The 15397-nt window shown below is 42.3% G+C and overlaps 1 protein-coding gene across 2 annotated transcripts in view; it reads left to right on the top strand.

The window, feature by feature from the left end:
* Positions 1–15397, top strand: part of map4k3a (mitogen-activated protein kinase kinase kinase kinase 3a) — an 87020-nt gene that overhangs the window by 53128 nt on the left and 18495 nt on the right. Inside the window, exons 13-16 of one of the 2 annotated variants that reach the window (XM_029776581.1) lie at positions 2752–2824; positions 7558–7619; positions 8843–8905; positions 11812–11870. In XM_029776581.1, the coding sequence (XP_029632441.1) occupies positions 2752–2824; positions 7558–7619; positions 8843–8905; positions 11812–11870 (257 nt within the window). The remainder of the gene's footprint in view (positions 1–2751; positions 2825–7557; positions 7620–8842; positions 8906–11811; positions 11871–15397) is intronic. The other variant, XM_029776582.1, reaches the window with a different exon arrangement.

The raw sequence follows: 15397 nt of genomic DNA, 5'->3' as shown, positions 1-15397 counted from the left end.
CTATTCCCTATATGGTGCACTACTTTTGACTAGGGCCCATAGGAGTCTGGTCAAAAGTAGTGCACTATAAAAGGAACAGGGTGCCATTTGGTACTCATGCTCCGTCTGCAAAGACGGTTACACATTTGAATTCTTGTTCTTCTCTCATCATCGTTATCGCTGATTGTCGTTACATTATATTGATCTTATCAGAGAGGAAGAGGCGAAGCAGGATGTTTCACTTTCACCAAAATCTAAGCTTGTCGCATGCCTTCCGCCTTTTTGACAACAATTCCCATTGTTAGGGCGGAGACATGAGCATATATACAGATCTCTGATCTTACCTCTTGATGCTATATACAGTACATTCGGAAAGTATTCAGACCCCTTCCCCTTTTCCAAATGTTGTTCTTATTCTAAAATGGATTAAACAAAATAAAAATCCTCATCAATCTACACACAATACCCCATAATAACAAAGCGAAAACAGGTTTTTAGAAATGTTCACACGTTTTATGAAAAATAATAAACAGAAATACCTTATTTACATAAGTATTCAGACCCTTTGATATGAGACTCGAAATTGAGCTCAGGTGCATCCTGTTTCCATTGATCATCCGTGAGATGACCGTGTGTTGAGGCACAGCTCTGGGGAGGAGTACCAAAACAATTCTGCAGCATTGAAGGTCCCAAAGAACACAGTGTCCTCCATCATTCCTAAATAGAAGTTTGGAACCACCAAGACTCTTCCTAGAGCTGGCCGCCCGGCCAAACTGAGCAATCGGGAGGGGAAAGGACCTTGGTCAGGGAGGTGACCAAGAACCCGATGGTCACCCTGACAGAGCTACAGAGTTCCTCTGTGGAGATGGGAGAACCTTCCAGAAGGACAACCATCTCTGCAGCACTCCACCAATCAGACCTGTATGGTAGAGTGGCTAGACGGAAGCCACTTCTCAGTAAAAGGTACATGACAGCCCTTTGAGACGCGGTGTGAGTGAACGCATGATCACCGCATGTGTATTTCCCACCGTAAAGCATGGAGGAGGTGTTATGGTGTAGGGGTGCTTTGCTGGTGACACTGTCTGTGATTTATTTAGAATTCAAGTCACACTTAACCAGCATGGCTACCCAGCATTCTGCAGTGATACGCCATCCCATCTGGTTTGGGCTTAGTGGGATTATCATTTGTTTTTCAACAGGACAATGACCCAACACACCTCCAGGCTGTGTAAGGGCTATTTTACCAAGAATGAGAGTGATGGAGTGCTGCATCAGATGACCTGGCCTCCACAATCCCCCCGACCTCAACCAAATTGAGATGGTTTGGGATGAGTCGGACCGCAGAGTGAAGGAAAAGCAGCCAACAAGTTCTCAGCAAATGTGGAAACTCCTTCAAGACTGTTGGAAAAGCATTCCAGGTGAAGCTGGTTGAGAGAATGCCAAGAGAGTGCAATGCTGTCATCAAGGCAAAGGGTGGCTATTTGAAGAATCTCACTTTGTTTTAGTTACTACACTTTTTTGCTTACTACATGATTCCATATGTGTTATTTCATAGATTTCATGTTTTCACTATTATTCTAGAATGTACAAAATAGTAAAAAATAAAAAAAAACCTTTGAATGAGTATTCTCATGAGTGTTCTAAAACTTTTGACTGGTAGTGTATGTAAATGTGATATTTCAGTATGTTCTTTTTTATAAATGTGCGAAAACTTCTAAAAACCTGTTTTTGATTTGTCATTATGGGGATTTGTGTGTAGATTGATGAGGGAAAAAAACAATTGAATCTGTTTTAGAATAAGGATGTAACCTTACAAAATGTGGATAAAGTTAAGGGGTCAGAATACTTTTTTTACACACCCCTCGCACAGTCTTCACATTTTGCTAAAAAAGGATTACACTGGATTTTTTACCTACAGATCTACACAATCTACTCCACATTTAAAGTGATAGAAAGTTTGAGAAAAATGTTTAAAAGATGTCTTGATTGCATATGTTAATACTTGGTGGAAGCACCTTTTGGCAGCCATTACAGCTGTGAATAATATTCTACCAACTTTGCACAACTCTTTGGGCAACATTTGTCCATTATTTTTGTCAAAATTGCTTCAATAAATTTGGCTAGGAATCATTGATGAACAGGAATAATTGAACCATATCTCTGATTTTCAAGCAAATTTAATTCAGGACTGAGACTAAACCAGTCAGGAACATTCAACACTTATTGGAATGCCATTCTGGTTTGTCTTTGGCATAACAATGTGTGTAATTGCCTTGCTGAAAAATGTAACTCTCTAGGTTTTCAGAGGACTGAGGCTGGTTTTCCTTTAACTTTTTACATGGGCTTTGCTCCTTTCATATTTCTTTTGATCCTGACAAATTCCCCAGTCCCTGCCGATGACCAGCATACCCATTTCATAAAGCTGCCACACAATACTTGAAAATACAATTTAATCCCTTTTTAGATGTCATTTTAAGGCAGTGTCAGATGCGTACAAGCACATTGAAATAATATCAAACACACATAACAGTGCTTTACTTTCAAATACAGGGTTTTTGTGAAGCTTTCATAAACGGTACTGTAGGTGGAATGTATGTCAGAATGCCTGCATCCAAAAATGCTACATTTTTGACTAATGTATTACTAGCCTGGTCCCTGATCGGTTTGGGCTGACAATGACCTTAAAAGTTGGCAATACAGCACAAACAGATCTGGGACCAGGCTAGTTAGTGTTGTACTGTTTTCCTCACTCCACTTCATCTGTTTTGACAGCCCCCTGTACCGGTGCCGCATCGGATTCGCTCCGGGAACACACGAGAAGGGAAGACCCTCTCTGAGATCAACTGTGAGTGTCTTCAGTAGCATTTGTCTTTATCCCTCTGGTATTAGACTGTTATAAGAATTACATTAACATGCCGTAGTATGTCATAAGCAGTCATGACCAGGGCTGTTGCGGTGACCGTATTACCTCCACACCGGCGGTCACGAGTCACGAAGGCAGTCAAATTCCACATGACCGTTTAGTCACGGTAATTAGGCTTCTCCAAGCTCTGATGCCGCTGATGGTCATTAGTTGCCTATCAAACTTGCTAGCTGCCTGGTACTCAGCATTCTATTGTCCTTCTAATCACTCTGACATCAATGCAAATGTTTTCGAAAATCTAATCAAAGCCCATGAGATCATGTTGCACAACATTTCTATAGGCTATGCAATTGCGCGAGAAAACAGAGTAATGGCCTCTACTAAAAATAGGAGGGTCAGCTTTCTATAGGCTAGGCCTACTATATTTATTTCTCAACTTTCCTAATATTAAGCACATTGCTTATATTTACAACAGGAGTACCTAGCTGGCATGAAAATAAACCACAGGGAAAGCGACCTCCATTCGCTATTTAAGTGCATAGATGACGTGTATTTTTTCCCGCTGCCCCTGTTTCGAGACCGGTGCATGATAATGGTCCATTCTAAATAAAAACAAATTTCACACATATATTATTTAGTATATGTAAAGACAATATTAAATCAAGAATAGTCTGATGGGTGACAATATTAGCCTATCACTTGTGAATTATATATTATCACTTCTGAATGATGCCCAGCATAAGAAAAAAGGACGCTTTTTTAAAAAACTTTTTGAATCATAGTCGCAAACCTCATGTAGCCTAGCCCATAGGCCTATATGTTTTAGTAAGGTTTGTGTCACAGCTAAAGTGGCCAAACAACATTAATGCGCTTTACAAGGGGTGTAGAGCCTAACAGGCATACATAAGCAGATCGTGAGTTTCAAGTTTGGGGAAGATAATTTTCACCATAAAAATTCACCTTTTTAATAAAAGTATTACATGCAATGGTGTTTTCCACTAATGGAACATTTACGCTTATAGCGTACTACCATGTGCGCATTGCAGCGCTTATAATGGGAAGAAATAGCCTAATAGTTTATCAACATTTTAAGTTAAACGTTCTGATCTGTTGCGTCAGCCACATTGCGTAAAAAGTTTTTGGGGATGCTAGTGGTTGTATTAATTTGGGATCTATCGCATCCCACAACGGTCCCAGACTATGTTTGGAATATTTATTTCTCGCACAGAATAGAATAGGTTGACCTTTGTACTATGGGGATAGTAGATTGACATAGGCTAGTGCTGTCGCTGTTCGTTAGGCCTACTCATTGTTGGCTGACGAAAAGTAAATAGACGGGTCTTCCAATATCTTCAATATGCACTTTGGAATTGGATAAGGACTCACTCAGTTGCGTCCCCGATGTGTCTGTCTTCACTTGTAACCTGTGGGTAAGACCCGATCACGTGATGGAGCACTCAGGACAACTCAGAGTATGATATTCTGTTCTTCTGAAATAGACTACATTTTCTTTATATCATGTCTAAAGTAAATAATGGATTTATTGTGAAGGTGTAGGCTATATTAAATTGATTTATTAGACTTTTTAAAATGTAGATGTTCCTAAGATCTGCATCAGTGGCTTGTAGGCTATGTGTGGAAGCCAGGAGATGCTAATGTCTTTGTGCTAATTAATGGTCAATTACCGTGAGACCGACAGTTATTTGCTTGACTATCACCGGAAGATTAAAAACGATAAAAAAAATGTAAACCTTCTGTTTTTGACTCAACGTGTTGTTTTATGGCTCATACACGCATAATAAACAATCTACAGTTCTCTCCAAGCGGATAAAAGCAACTGAATACTTACTTTCGAACTTGTCATCATTGAGTGCATGAGATTACGCACTCGTGCCTGTCATGTAGTGAACGTGCGCTCTGAAGCAAGTTTTCAAGTGCCTGCATGGCTTACCATTAGTTGATTTGATAACAGCAATAAAAACATCAAGTACATCGATCAAATCCATGCATCATAAATTAGAAAATATCTGAAATTAGAAATTATATATTTTTGACAATTTGTTTTGTAATCTAGCAGACACTCTTATCCAGAGCGATTTACGGGAGCCATTAGGGTTAATTACCTTGCTCAAGGGCACATTGACAGTTTTTTCACCTAGTCGGATCAGGGGTTCGAACCAGCAACCTTGTATTTTGTTAGAATTTTTGAATATATTGTGCAATAGGCTATAAGGTTTATTATACAAGGCGTGTCCATCCATTCCGTTCGTGAATCGCAAGTGTGACACAACACACACAACTGTAATGCGCTCAAGAAAAGTATACTGCAAATTTTCACCCACTTTAAATTATCAGCCCAACTTTATGTTGTGTCAACCATACATTCAAATCAAATAATTCCATGTGTCCACCTTTTAAACTTTCACACATGTATGATTGGGGTAATCTCAATGTGGGCAACACTGCAGCTGTTGATTGCCAGCGATCATCATTCATCACGTTGGCATATAATATAATCAATACACGACTTTCAAAGAGTAGGACATTTGATGCAAACACACTATATATACAAAAGTATGTGGACACCCCTTCAAATTAGTGGATTTGTCTATTTTAGCCACACCCGTTGCTGAGATGTGTATAAAATCGAGCACACAGCCATGCAATCTTAGTAGACAAACATTGGCAGCAGAATGGCCTTACTGAGAGCTCAGTGACTTTCAACATGGCGCCGTCATAGGATGCCAAGTCAGTTCGTCAAATTTCTGCCCTGGTAGAGCTGCCCCTGTCAATTGTAAGTGCTGTTATTGGTCTAGGACCAACAACGACTCAGCCGCGAAGTGGTAGGCCACCCAAATGCTGAAGTGCTTAGCGCGTAAAAATCTCCTGTCTTCTGTTGCCAACACTCACTACCGAGTTCCAAACTGCCTCTGGAAGCAACGTCAGCGCAATAACTTTTTATCGGGAGCTTCAGGAAATGGGTTTCCATGGCTGAGCAGCCGCACACATGCCTAAGATAACCATGCTCAATGCCAAGCGTCGGTTGGAGTGGTGTAAAGCTCACCGCAATTGAACTCTGGAGCAGTGGAAACACGTTCTCTGGCGTAATGAATCACACTTCACCATCTGGCAGTCCAAAGGACAAATCTAGGTTTGGTGGATGCCAGGAGAATGCTACCTACCCCAATGCATAGTGCCAACTGTAAAGTTTGTTGGAGGAGGAATAATGGTCTGGGGCTGTTTTTAATGGTTTGGGCTAAGCCTCTTAGTTCCAGTGAAGGGAAATCTTAGCACTACAGCATACAATAATATTCTGCACAATTCTATTCTTTCAACTTTGTGGCAGCAGTTTGGGGAAGGCCCTTCCCTTTTCTTGCATGACAATGCTCCCGTGAAGCGAGGTCCATACAGAAATGGAATGTCGAGATCAGTGTGGAAGAACTTGAATGGCCTGCACAGAGCCCTGACCTCAACCCCATCGAACACCTTTGGGATTAATTGGAATGCCTACTGCGAGCCAGATCTAGTCGCCCGACCTCACTAATGCTCTTGTGGCTGAATGGAAGCAATTCCTCGCAGCAATGTTCCAACATCTAGTGGAAAGCCTAGTGGAAAGCCTAGTGGAAAGCCTAGTGGAAAGCCTAGTGGAAAGCCTAGTGGAAAGCCCAGAAGTGTGGAGGCTGTTATAGCAGCAAAAGGGGGACCAACTCCAAATTAATGCCCATGATTTTGGAATGAGATATTTGACGAGCAGGTGTTCTCATACTTATGGTCATGTAGTGTAGAAGTATACATTTTCCATTGTTTAAAATGACATTCTAACATTTGCTTGCTCGTTTGCTCATATTAGTCTGATGACACCATACCCTACAACGGGAGCAAGCCTGCCAACAACCGAACTTGATGGACAATGTTGATTGGCAGGTGGAATGAGGTCCAATAAGGTTGCAAGTTTATAGTGGGAGGCGGGATCAGGTCAGCACAGTGTTGTCCAATGAGGTTGCGGGGTGAGACCAACATACACATCCCCACATGTACGGACGTTGTACACAATTGTGCACAATGTTCGGGGAACCATTTTGGCTCGTGAGCGCTTCTTTCAAAACTACTGGCTGAAATGATACGAATCCTTTATAACGCATCTTTACAACTGCGTCAAGTGAGTAGCCACAATCTAACGTCTACTAAGGTCACTGTGACTGGTTAGGACATCTATAATGTCACGTTTATAACAATGTAACGAAAGCTTTTCAGATTTCTTCCTGATCGGTCCTTCTCATGACCTTGTGGTTAAGTATGGAAAACCACTTCCTCCCACATCTCTCCAGCTCTCATTTTTGTCACTCAGAGTGGCAGAGACATCACTTCCCAAGAGACTTGAATATTCGCCCTGCATCTGCAAAAGGCATATGGGGAACTGCTTACTGTTCATTCAGGGATTCTATATGTGAGGGTCTAAATATTTGCCATTAAGTTTTGACTCCTTGCCCACAGGGATTATGGGGGAAGGTACCTGCACTAGTAGGAATATGCCCATAAGCAATCTTTAGCGATCTTTAGCGATATGTTGTGCTTATGTTACTGTTCGACGCATGCGTTTTTAATAATTTTTTCTTTGCCAGGCCACTGGGACTATATTTCGAAATGTGTTGTGTGTTCATTTCTTAGGACTGCAGTTTGTTTAATTCACTGTTTAATTTTTTTAACCCTTATAGTTGATCAAGTCAAGTTTGATCCCCCGCTTAGGAAGGAGACTGAACCTCATCACGAACCAGCAGTGAGTGACTCTCCTAACACACACACACACCCAACCCAACACACGCTTGCCCATCAACATTTCACACTTTTCGACCAACCAATCACGCTTTGCTACTGCTATTACTATTGCACTGTTATTATCCCTTAACTGTGCATTGTATTTTGGATGAGGCGTACTACAGAATTATATGTTATATAGACTATATTAACTGTATGTGGTACAATAGGGATGACAGAGGCCTCATGCAAAGCTATATTGGAAACCCAGAATGTGTGCTCCAAATGACACCATATTGTCCCTGGTCAAAGGTAGTGCACTATATATGGAATAGGGAGTCATTTGGGACGTACCCACAGTCAACAGATAGGGGTTGTAGTTTGTGTGTGGACTTCAAAAATACCGAAGGGGTGAGAGACTCGCGTTGTTAAGTACATTTTCTAACCCTTCCAACAATGAAATATCTAACCTAGTCTCAACAGTCTCAACAGTGTTTGAATGTAGCAGTGTTTGAATGTGTGTGTGAGTGTGAATTAACAATCAGTTATAAATTCTGTACACAGTGCCTTCCAATCCTCCAGTCTTGAAGTATTGTCATGTTTTATGCTTTTTTTTCTAATACCCCCCCCCCCCCCCACCCCACACACACACACACACACACACACACACACACACACACACACACACACACACACACACACTCCACTCGGGGGACTAAGCAAAATATTATATTTGTAACTTTTTTTCTTTATTATACTAAATATATTTTTATATTTTTGCATGGAGTGTTTTTCTTTTTATTTATTTTTTTGTCAACAACAAAAAAATCATAGGCTTGTAATACCACGCTCTTTCTCTCTCTCTCAACTTCTGTCTTTGATGTGCTTCTGTTGGAGGGGAAGGTCGGCCACTTGTTTTAGAAGCGCACGTCCATGAAAGTACATTTTCTGAAGGCCCCACTTGCATGGTATCCTTTTGGTCCCCTGGCTAGCCTTTTGGTCCCCTGGCTAGCCTTTTGGTCCCCTGGCTAGCCTTTTGAGTTTCTCACCCCTTATGTGTATTTTTTATTTGTGTATACATTTCTTAACCCAACCATCATCCCACCTCTTCTGAGAACAACTTAAACACCTCAACATTTTTTATGCTGTGTGTGTGTGTGTGTGTGTGTGTGTGTGATTCTTATTTTTTGTAAATACCAGATGACTGTGAATAATCTATATTTTCTTGGTCTGTCTACTAAACAGCCCGACTCTGACGATTTTTTGGACTGTGTGGAAGAACAATACTACACTGCAAGATCTAACATGGTACTTTTTGTTCTTATTTTTGCCCATATTTGACCTCCGTTTTGTGTTGTCTCGTCCTCATCGCAGTTCATATGTTGTCAGTTCACGTTTGGACGCTTTTCACTCTGAAGCCCGCTGTCTTGCTGCTGTCGTTGGCATCCCATAACACTTTCACTTGTCGTTGCATGTAAAGACATAACCTGTGCCCTTGCAACATGTACTCTCTTTTGTAACATATTGTTTGCAGCTTATAGTTCCTTTTGGTTATTACAGCGTCATGCGTCACTGCATATTTATTGATGCCCTGTATACCTTACGGTATGATTTGTATTCCTACCTGGTTTTGACGTGGATGATGAAATAACGCAGTAATATCAGCATGAAAAATCACCAAACAGGTTAAAATGATGAAATATATTGCATGTAAGTCGTCCCCTAGCCTATTTTGTAATAAGTTTTATTTTTTTAGCATATGCTTGTTGTTTACAGGGGTACAAAAGGGCTTTATTTTTAGGCCTTGTCACAATGCAACGCGTCTCTTTTTCAAAGAGATAGAGGTTTAAAGAGAGGGGGATGTTATCAAAGTGCAACGCCCTCTCAATGATGGCAGACTCAGACGAGGGAGGACAGGGAGCTGGAGAGAGGAAGAGGGGTTGGGATGGAGATATAGGGATGGAGAGGGAGAGAGGTTTAGAGAAGGAGCGAGTTTTAGAGAAGGAGCGAGTTTTAGAGAGCAAGGTTTAGAGAGAGTGAGGTATAGAGAGCGAGAGAGCGAGGTTTAGAGAGCGAGAGAGCGAGGTTTAGAGAGCGCGAGAGCGAGGTTTAGAGCGAGAGAGAGAGACCGAGAGCGAGGTTTAGAGAGACCGAGAGCGAGGTTTAGAGAGACCGAGAGCGAGGTTTAGAGAGACCGAGAGCGAGGTTTAGAGAGACCGAGAGCGAGGTTTAGAGAGACCGAGAGCGAGGTTTAGAGAGACCGAGAGCGAGGTTTAGAGAGACCGAGAGCGAGGTTTAGAGAGACCGAGAGCGAGGTTTAGAGAGACCCGAGAGCGAGGTTTAGAGAGACCGAGAGCGAGGTTTAGAGAGACCGAGAGCGAGGTTTAGAGAGACCGAGAGCGAGGTTTAGAGAGACCGAGAGCGAGGTTTAGAGAGACGAGAGTGAGGTTTAGAGAGACCGAGAGAGAGAGCGCGAGGTTTAGAGCGCGCGAGGTTTAGAGAGCGCGCGAGGTTTAGAGAGCGCGCGAGGTTTAGAGAGCGCGCGAGGTTCAGAGAGAGATGTTGAGGTTAAGAGAACGCTTGAGAGAGGGGGGAGAGGCAGAGGTTGAGAGAGAGAGAGATGTTGAGAGAACAAGGGATAGAGAGAGTGGTTGAGAGGAGGTTGATAGAGAAAAGTATCATTGTTTGTCCCATCGCACTCCCCTGTTGAGTTGGACAGGGGAGTGCTGCCTAAGCACCCGCCGCAGATGCTTTTTGTAACAAACGGTACATACAGCAACTATACAACAGCTGCACCGCGGTAAAACAGGCTTCCGCTTAGCCTCACAACCTCCCCACAACCTCTGCATGAATGTGTTGTGATGTGGTAACATTTTACAAAAGGTAGGGTTTATTGTCAAGTGTTTCCCATTAGGCCATACAGCAGCAATGTGCCCTAGAAATATAATATTGTAATATGGAATTTAGCTGATGCTTTTATCTAATCTAAAGATACAATTATGCACACATCTTATGCATATATTTAGTTGGACATATACGCTGTAGTTGTACATATATATTGCCATGATTCACTATGTCATCACGTAGATACTAAAGATGGTAGCTGAACAGTTTCTTAACTGCACCCTCTGAGATTCTGTGTACATTGGGTTCAAGGCTGACACCTGGTTTGTCCCAAACGGCCCCCTATTCCCTATAGGTCACTACTTTTACTGCTCAATATAGGGGATAGGGGGCCATTTGGGACGCAGCCCCGGCATCTCTGTGACTAAGAGACCGTTATTATAGGGGAAGGAATGGAAGAAAAGCAATGGGGACGGTTATCAAAGCGCATCGCCCTCGCAATGATGGCAGACTCAGACGAGGGGGAGGACGGAGAGATGAGAGGCGAGGGATGGAGGAGGGCAGAGAGGTGACAGAGTCACTGAGCTGCAAAGCCTGGGATCTTCTGCCAACTCTCCTTCCCTCCCCCTCTCTTTCTCTCTATAGCTTCCTTCCTTCCCTCTCTCACTCCCTCCCTCTCTCTCTCCCTCCCTCCCCCTGCCTCCCTCTCTCCCTTCTCCCTCTCTGAAAATCCCTCCCTCAGCAGAACGCAGAGCGGTGAATAACGAAATTTCGTCTGATAATCTAGGGGTGAAAAAAATCGATGCGGTTTTGCATGACTGAGAGTTCCGCTCCAAAGGCAGAAGGTGGTAAATCTGATTAAGACAGATGTGTCATCCACACAGTTTATCCAGTCTTTACTGTGGAGATAGAGTTTAAGCATAGAGAAAAGAGTTAAAAGGCCTTTGCCAGTAGTTTACCCCTCCTACTCTATACAATCTTAAAGCTAAAACGTGCTTAACCAATTCAATTGTTATTATTAAGAGGTATGATGTATTTGCATGCATGAATGAATGACTGCCATAGGGCATGCCAATGAATAGAAGTTCACCAACTGAATAAATCAAAAATAAATCACATTGCTTTTCAACTAGAATTACACTATACATAGCACCTCTGCACAACAAAACCTCAATGTCACCTATCACTCAAAAGAGATGGAGCTTTAACATGTCATGATTTAATTTTGGTCCAACCTTATTCATTTATTTCTCATTTCTAATACTCATCATCATGCAGTTATAATGACTTTCTGACTTGTGAGGAATGGAACATGCAAAGTGAAATGAAATAAGACTTCTGTCTTGTGTAACGGTCTTCATTTCTCCTAGGACTTGCAGATGGATTACGAAGAGGGATCTCCCAAAAGCTCCTTCTTGGGAGGGCATAAGTAAGTGAGACTGCATGCATGGAGGTTTCAAAAAGTGCAGTGAAATGCTAATGCTAGCTCTAAACCCAACAATGTAAGCATTTTCGCTACACCCGCAATAACATCTGCTAAACATGTGTATACGATCAATAAAATGTTATTTTTGATTTGATTTGCAGTAATCAATATCAATGTAGTAGTACAAATAACAAGGTTGAACAAAAACACAAGAAATAAAAATAAGAACAGAGGAAAGTAAGTAAGCTACTGTATATACAGGGTCAGTTTCAATACCATATTTACAATATGTAGGGATACAGGAGTGATAGAGGTAGATACAGTGCCTTGAAAAAGTATTTGCCTCCTTTCTGATTTTCTCTATTTTTGCATATTTAATACTGAATGTTATCAGATCTTGAACCAAAACCTAATATTAGATAAAGGGAACCTGAGTGAACAAATAACACAACAATTACATACAGTGAGGGAAAAAAGTATTTGATCCCCTGCTGATTTTGTGTGTTTGCCCACTGACAAAGAAATGATCAGTCTATAATTTTAATGATAGGTTTATTTGAACAGTGAGAGACAGAATAACAACAAAAAAATCCAGAAAAAACCCATGTCAAAAATGTTATAAATTGATTTGCATTTTAATGAGGGAAATAAGTATTTGACCCCCTCTCAATCAGAAAGATTTCTGGCTCCCAGGTGTCTTTTATACAGGTAACGAGCTGAGATTAGGAGCACACTCTTAAAGGGAGTGCTCCTAATCTCAGTTTGTTATCTGTATAAAAAACACCTGTCCACAGAAGCAATCAATCAGATTCCAAACTCTCCACCATGGCCAAGACCAAAGAGCTCTCCAAGGATGTCAGGGACAAGATTGTAGACCTACATAAGGCTGGAATGGGCTACAAGACCATCGCCAAGCAGCTTGGTGAGAAGGTGACAACAGTTGGTGCGATTATTCGCAAATGGAAGAAACACAAAAGAACTGTCAATCTCCCTCGGCCTGGGGCTCCATGCAGGATCTCACCTCGTGGAGTTGCAATGATCATGAGAACGGTGAGGAATCAGCCCAGAACTACACGGGAGGATCTTGTCAATGATCTCAAGGCAGCTGGGACCATAGTCACCAAGAAAACAATTGGTAACACACTACGCCGTGAAGGACTGAAATCCTGCAGCGCCCGCAAGGTCCCCCTGCTCAAGAAAGCACATATACATGCCCGTCTGAAGTTTGCCAATGAACATCTGAATGATTCAGAGGACAACTGGGTGAAAGTGTAGTGGTCAGATGAGACCAAAATGGAGCTCTTTGGCATCAACTCAACTCGCCGTGTTTGGAGGAGGAGGAATGCTGCCTATGACCCCAAGAACACCATCCCCACCGTCAAACATGGAGGTGGAAACATTATGCTTTGGGGGTGTTTTTCTGCTAAGGGGACAGGACAACTTCACCGCATCAAAGGGATGATGGACAGGGCCATGTACCGTCAAATCTTGGGTGAGAAACTCCTTCCCTCAGCCAGGGCATTGAAAATGGGTCGTGGATGGGTATTCCAGCATGACAATGACCCAAAACACACGGCCAAGACAACAAAGGAGTGGCTCAAGAAGAAGCACATTAAGGTCCTGGAGTGGCCTAGCCAGTCTCCAGACCTTAATCCCATAGAAAATCTGTGGAGGGAGCTGAAGGTTCGAGTTGCCAAACGTCAGCCTCGAAACCTTAATGACTTGGAGAAGATTTACAAAGAGGAGTGGGACAAAATCCCTCCTGAGATGTGTGCAAACCTGGTGGCCAACTACAAGAAACGTCTGACCTCTGTGATTGCCAACAAGGGTTTTGCCACCAAGTACTAAGTCATGTTTTGCAGAGGGGTCAAATACTTATTTCCCTCATTAAAATGCAAATCATTTTATAACATTTTTGACGTGCGTTTTTCTGGATTTTTTTGTTGTTATTCTATCTCTCACTGTTCAAATAAACCTACCATTAAAATTATAGACTGATCATTTCTTTGTAAGTGGGCAAACGTACAAAATCAGCAGGGGATCAAATACTTTTCCCCCCCCACTGTATGTGGCTTTGTGTGGAGAGTGCTAGCTACACAAGTTGTGGCTAAGCTAAATTACCATTTAATGATTATTACTAGCACTGTATAAGAACAGCGGACGCCACATTCCTAGGATGTGTGTGGAAAGCGCTAGCTTCACATGTTATGACTAAGCTAAATTACCTACAAATATACTGTATTATTACTAGTACTGTAGAAAGGATGCTACGTTGCTATGTGTGGAAAGCGCTAGTGACACAGGTTGTGGCTAAGCTAAATTACCATATTATATTATTACTAGTCCTGTATAAAAGACAGGATGTTACATTGTTAGCGTGGAAAGCAATAGCTAAACGGGTTGTGGCTAAGCTAAATAACCAAATTATCATATTATTACTAGTACTGTTATGTTGCTCTGTGTGGAAAGCCCTAGGTACACAGGTTGTGGCTACGCTAAATTACCCGATTGTCATATTATTACTAATAATGCATAAGGGTGCCGCATAGCTTTGTCTGGAAAGCTCAAACTTCACAGGTTGTGACTAGGCCCATCTGTTAGTGTAACTGGGAGCAGCACCTCTCGCCTCTGTCTCACTCATGTGTCACTCCATCTGTCTCGATGCCCCACCGGCCTTCTCAAATCTCCATCTTCCCCTCTTATCCCCCTCCCCTTCATTAATGGCTGTCTCTACAAATAAACAATAAAATACTTAAGGAGAGTGGAAAAGTTTGGAGAAAAAAAACAAAAAAACTCTACAGACACTCAAGATTCCCGTCAAACCTCCATGTTTGACGGTGGAGATGGTGTTCTTGGGGTCATAGGCAGCATTCCTCCTCCTCCAAACACGGTGAGTTGAGTTGATGCCAAAGAGCTCCATTTTGGTCTCATCTGACCACTACACTTTCACCCAGTTGTCCTCTGAATCATTCAGATGTTCATTGGCAAACTTCAGACGGGCATGTATATGTGCTTTCTTGAGCAGGGGGACCTTGCTGGTGCTGCAGGGTTTCAGTCCTTCACGGCGTTGTGTGTTACCAATAGTTTTCTTGGTGACTATGGTCCCAGCTGCCTTGAGATCATTGACAAGATCCTCCCGTGTAGTTCTGGGCTGATTCCTCACCGTTCTCATGATCATTGCAACCCCACGAGGTGAGATCTTGCATGGAGCCCCAGGCCGAGGGATGTTGACAGTTCTTTTGTGTTTCTTCCATTTGCGAATAATCGCACCAAATGTTGTCACCTTCTCACCAAGCTGCTTGGCGATGGTCTTGTAGCCCATTCCAGCCTTGTGTATGTCTACAATCTTGTCCCTGACATCCTTGGAGAGCTCTTTGGTCTTGGCCATGGTGGAGAGTTTGGAATCTGATTGATTGATTGCTTCTGTGGACAGGGGTCTTTTTTTACAGGTAACAAGCTGCGGTTAGGAGCACTCCCTTTAAGAGTGTGCTCTTAATCTCAGCTCGTTACCTGTGTAAAAGACACCTGGG

The sequence above is a fragment of the Salmo trutta genome, chromosome 14 (genome assembly GCF_901001165.1).
Source record: "Salmo trutta chromosome 14, fSalTru1.1, whole genome shotgun sequence".
In the NCBI taxonomy this organism is placed as follows: domain Eukaryota; kingdom Metazoa; phylum Chordata; class Actinopteri; order Salmoniformes; family Salmonidae; genus Salmo; species Salmo trutta.
The sequence above is the reverse complement of the archived record's forward strand: the minus strand, read 5'-3'. Positions and strand labels throughout refer to the sequence as shown.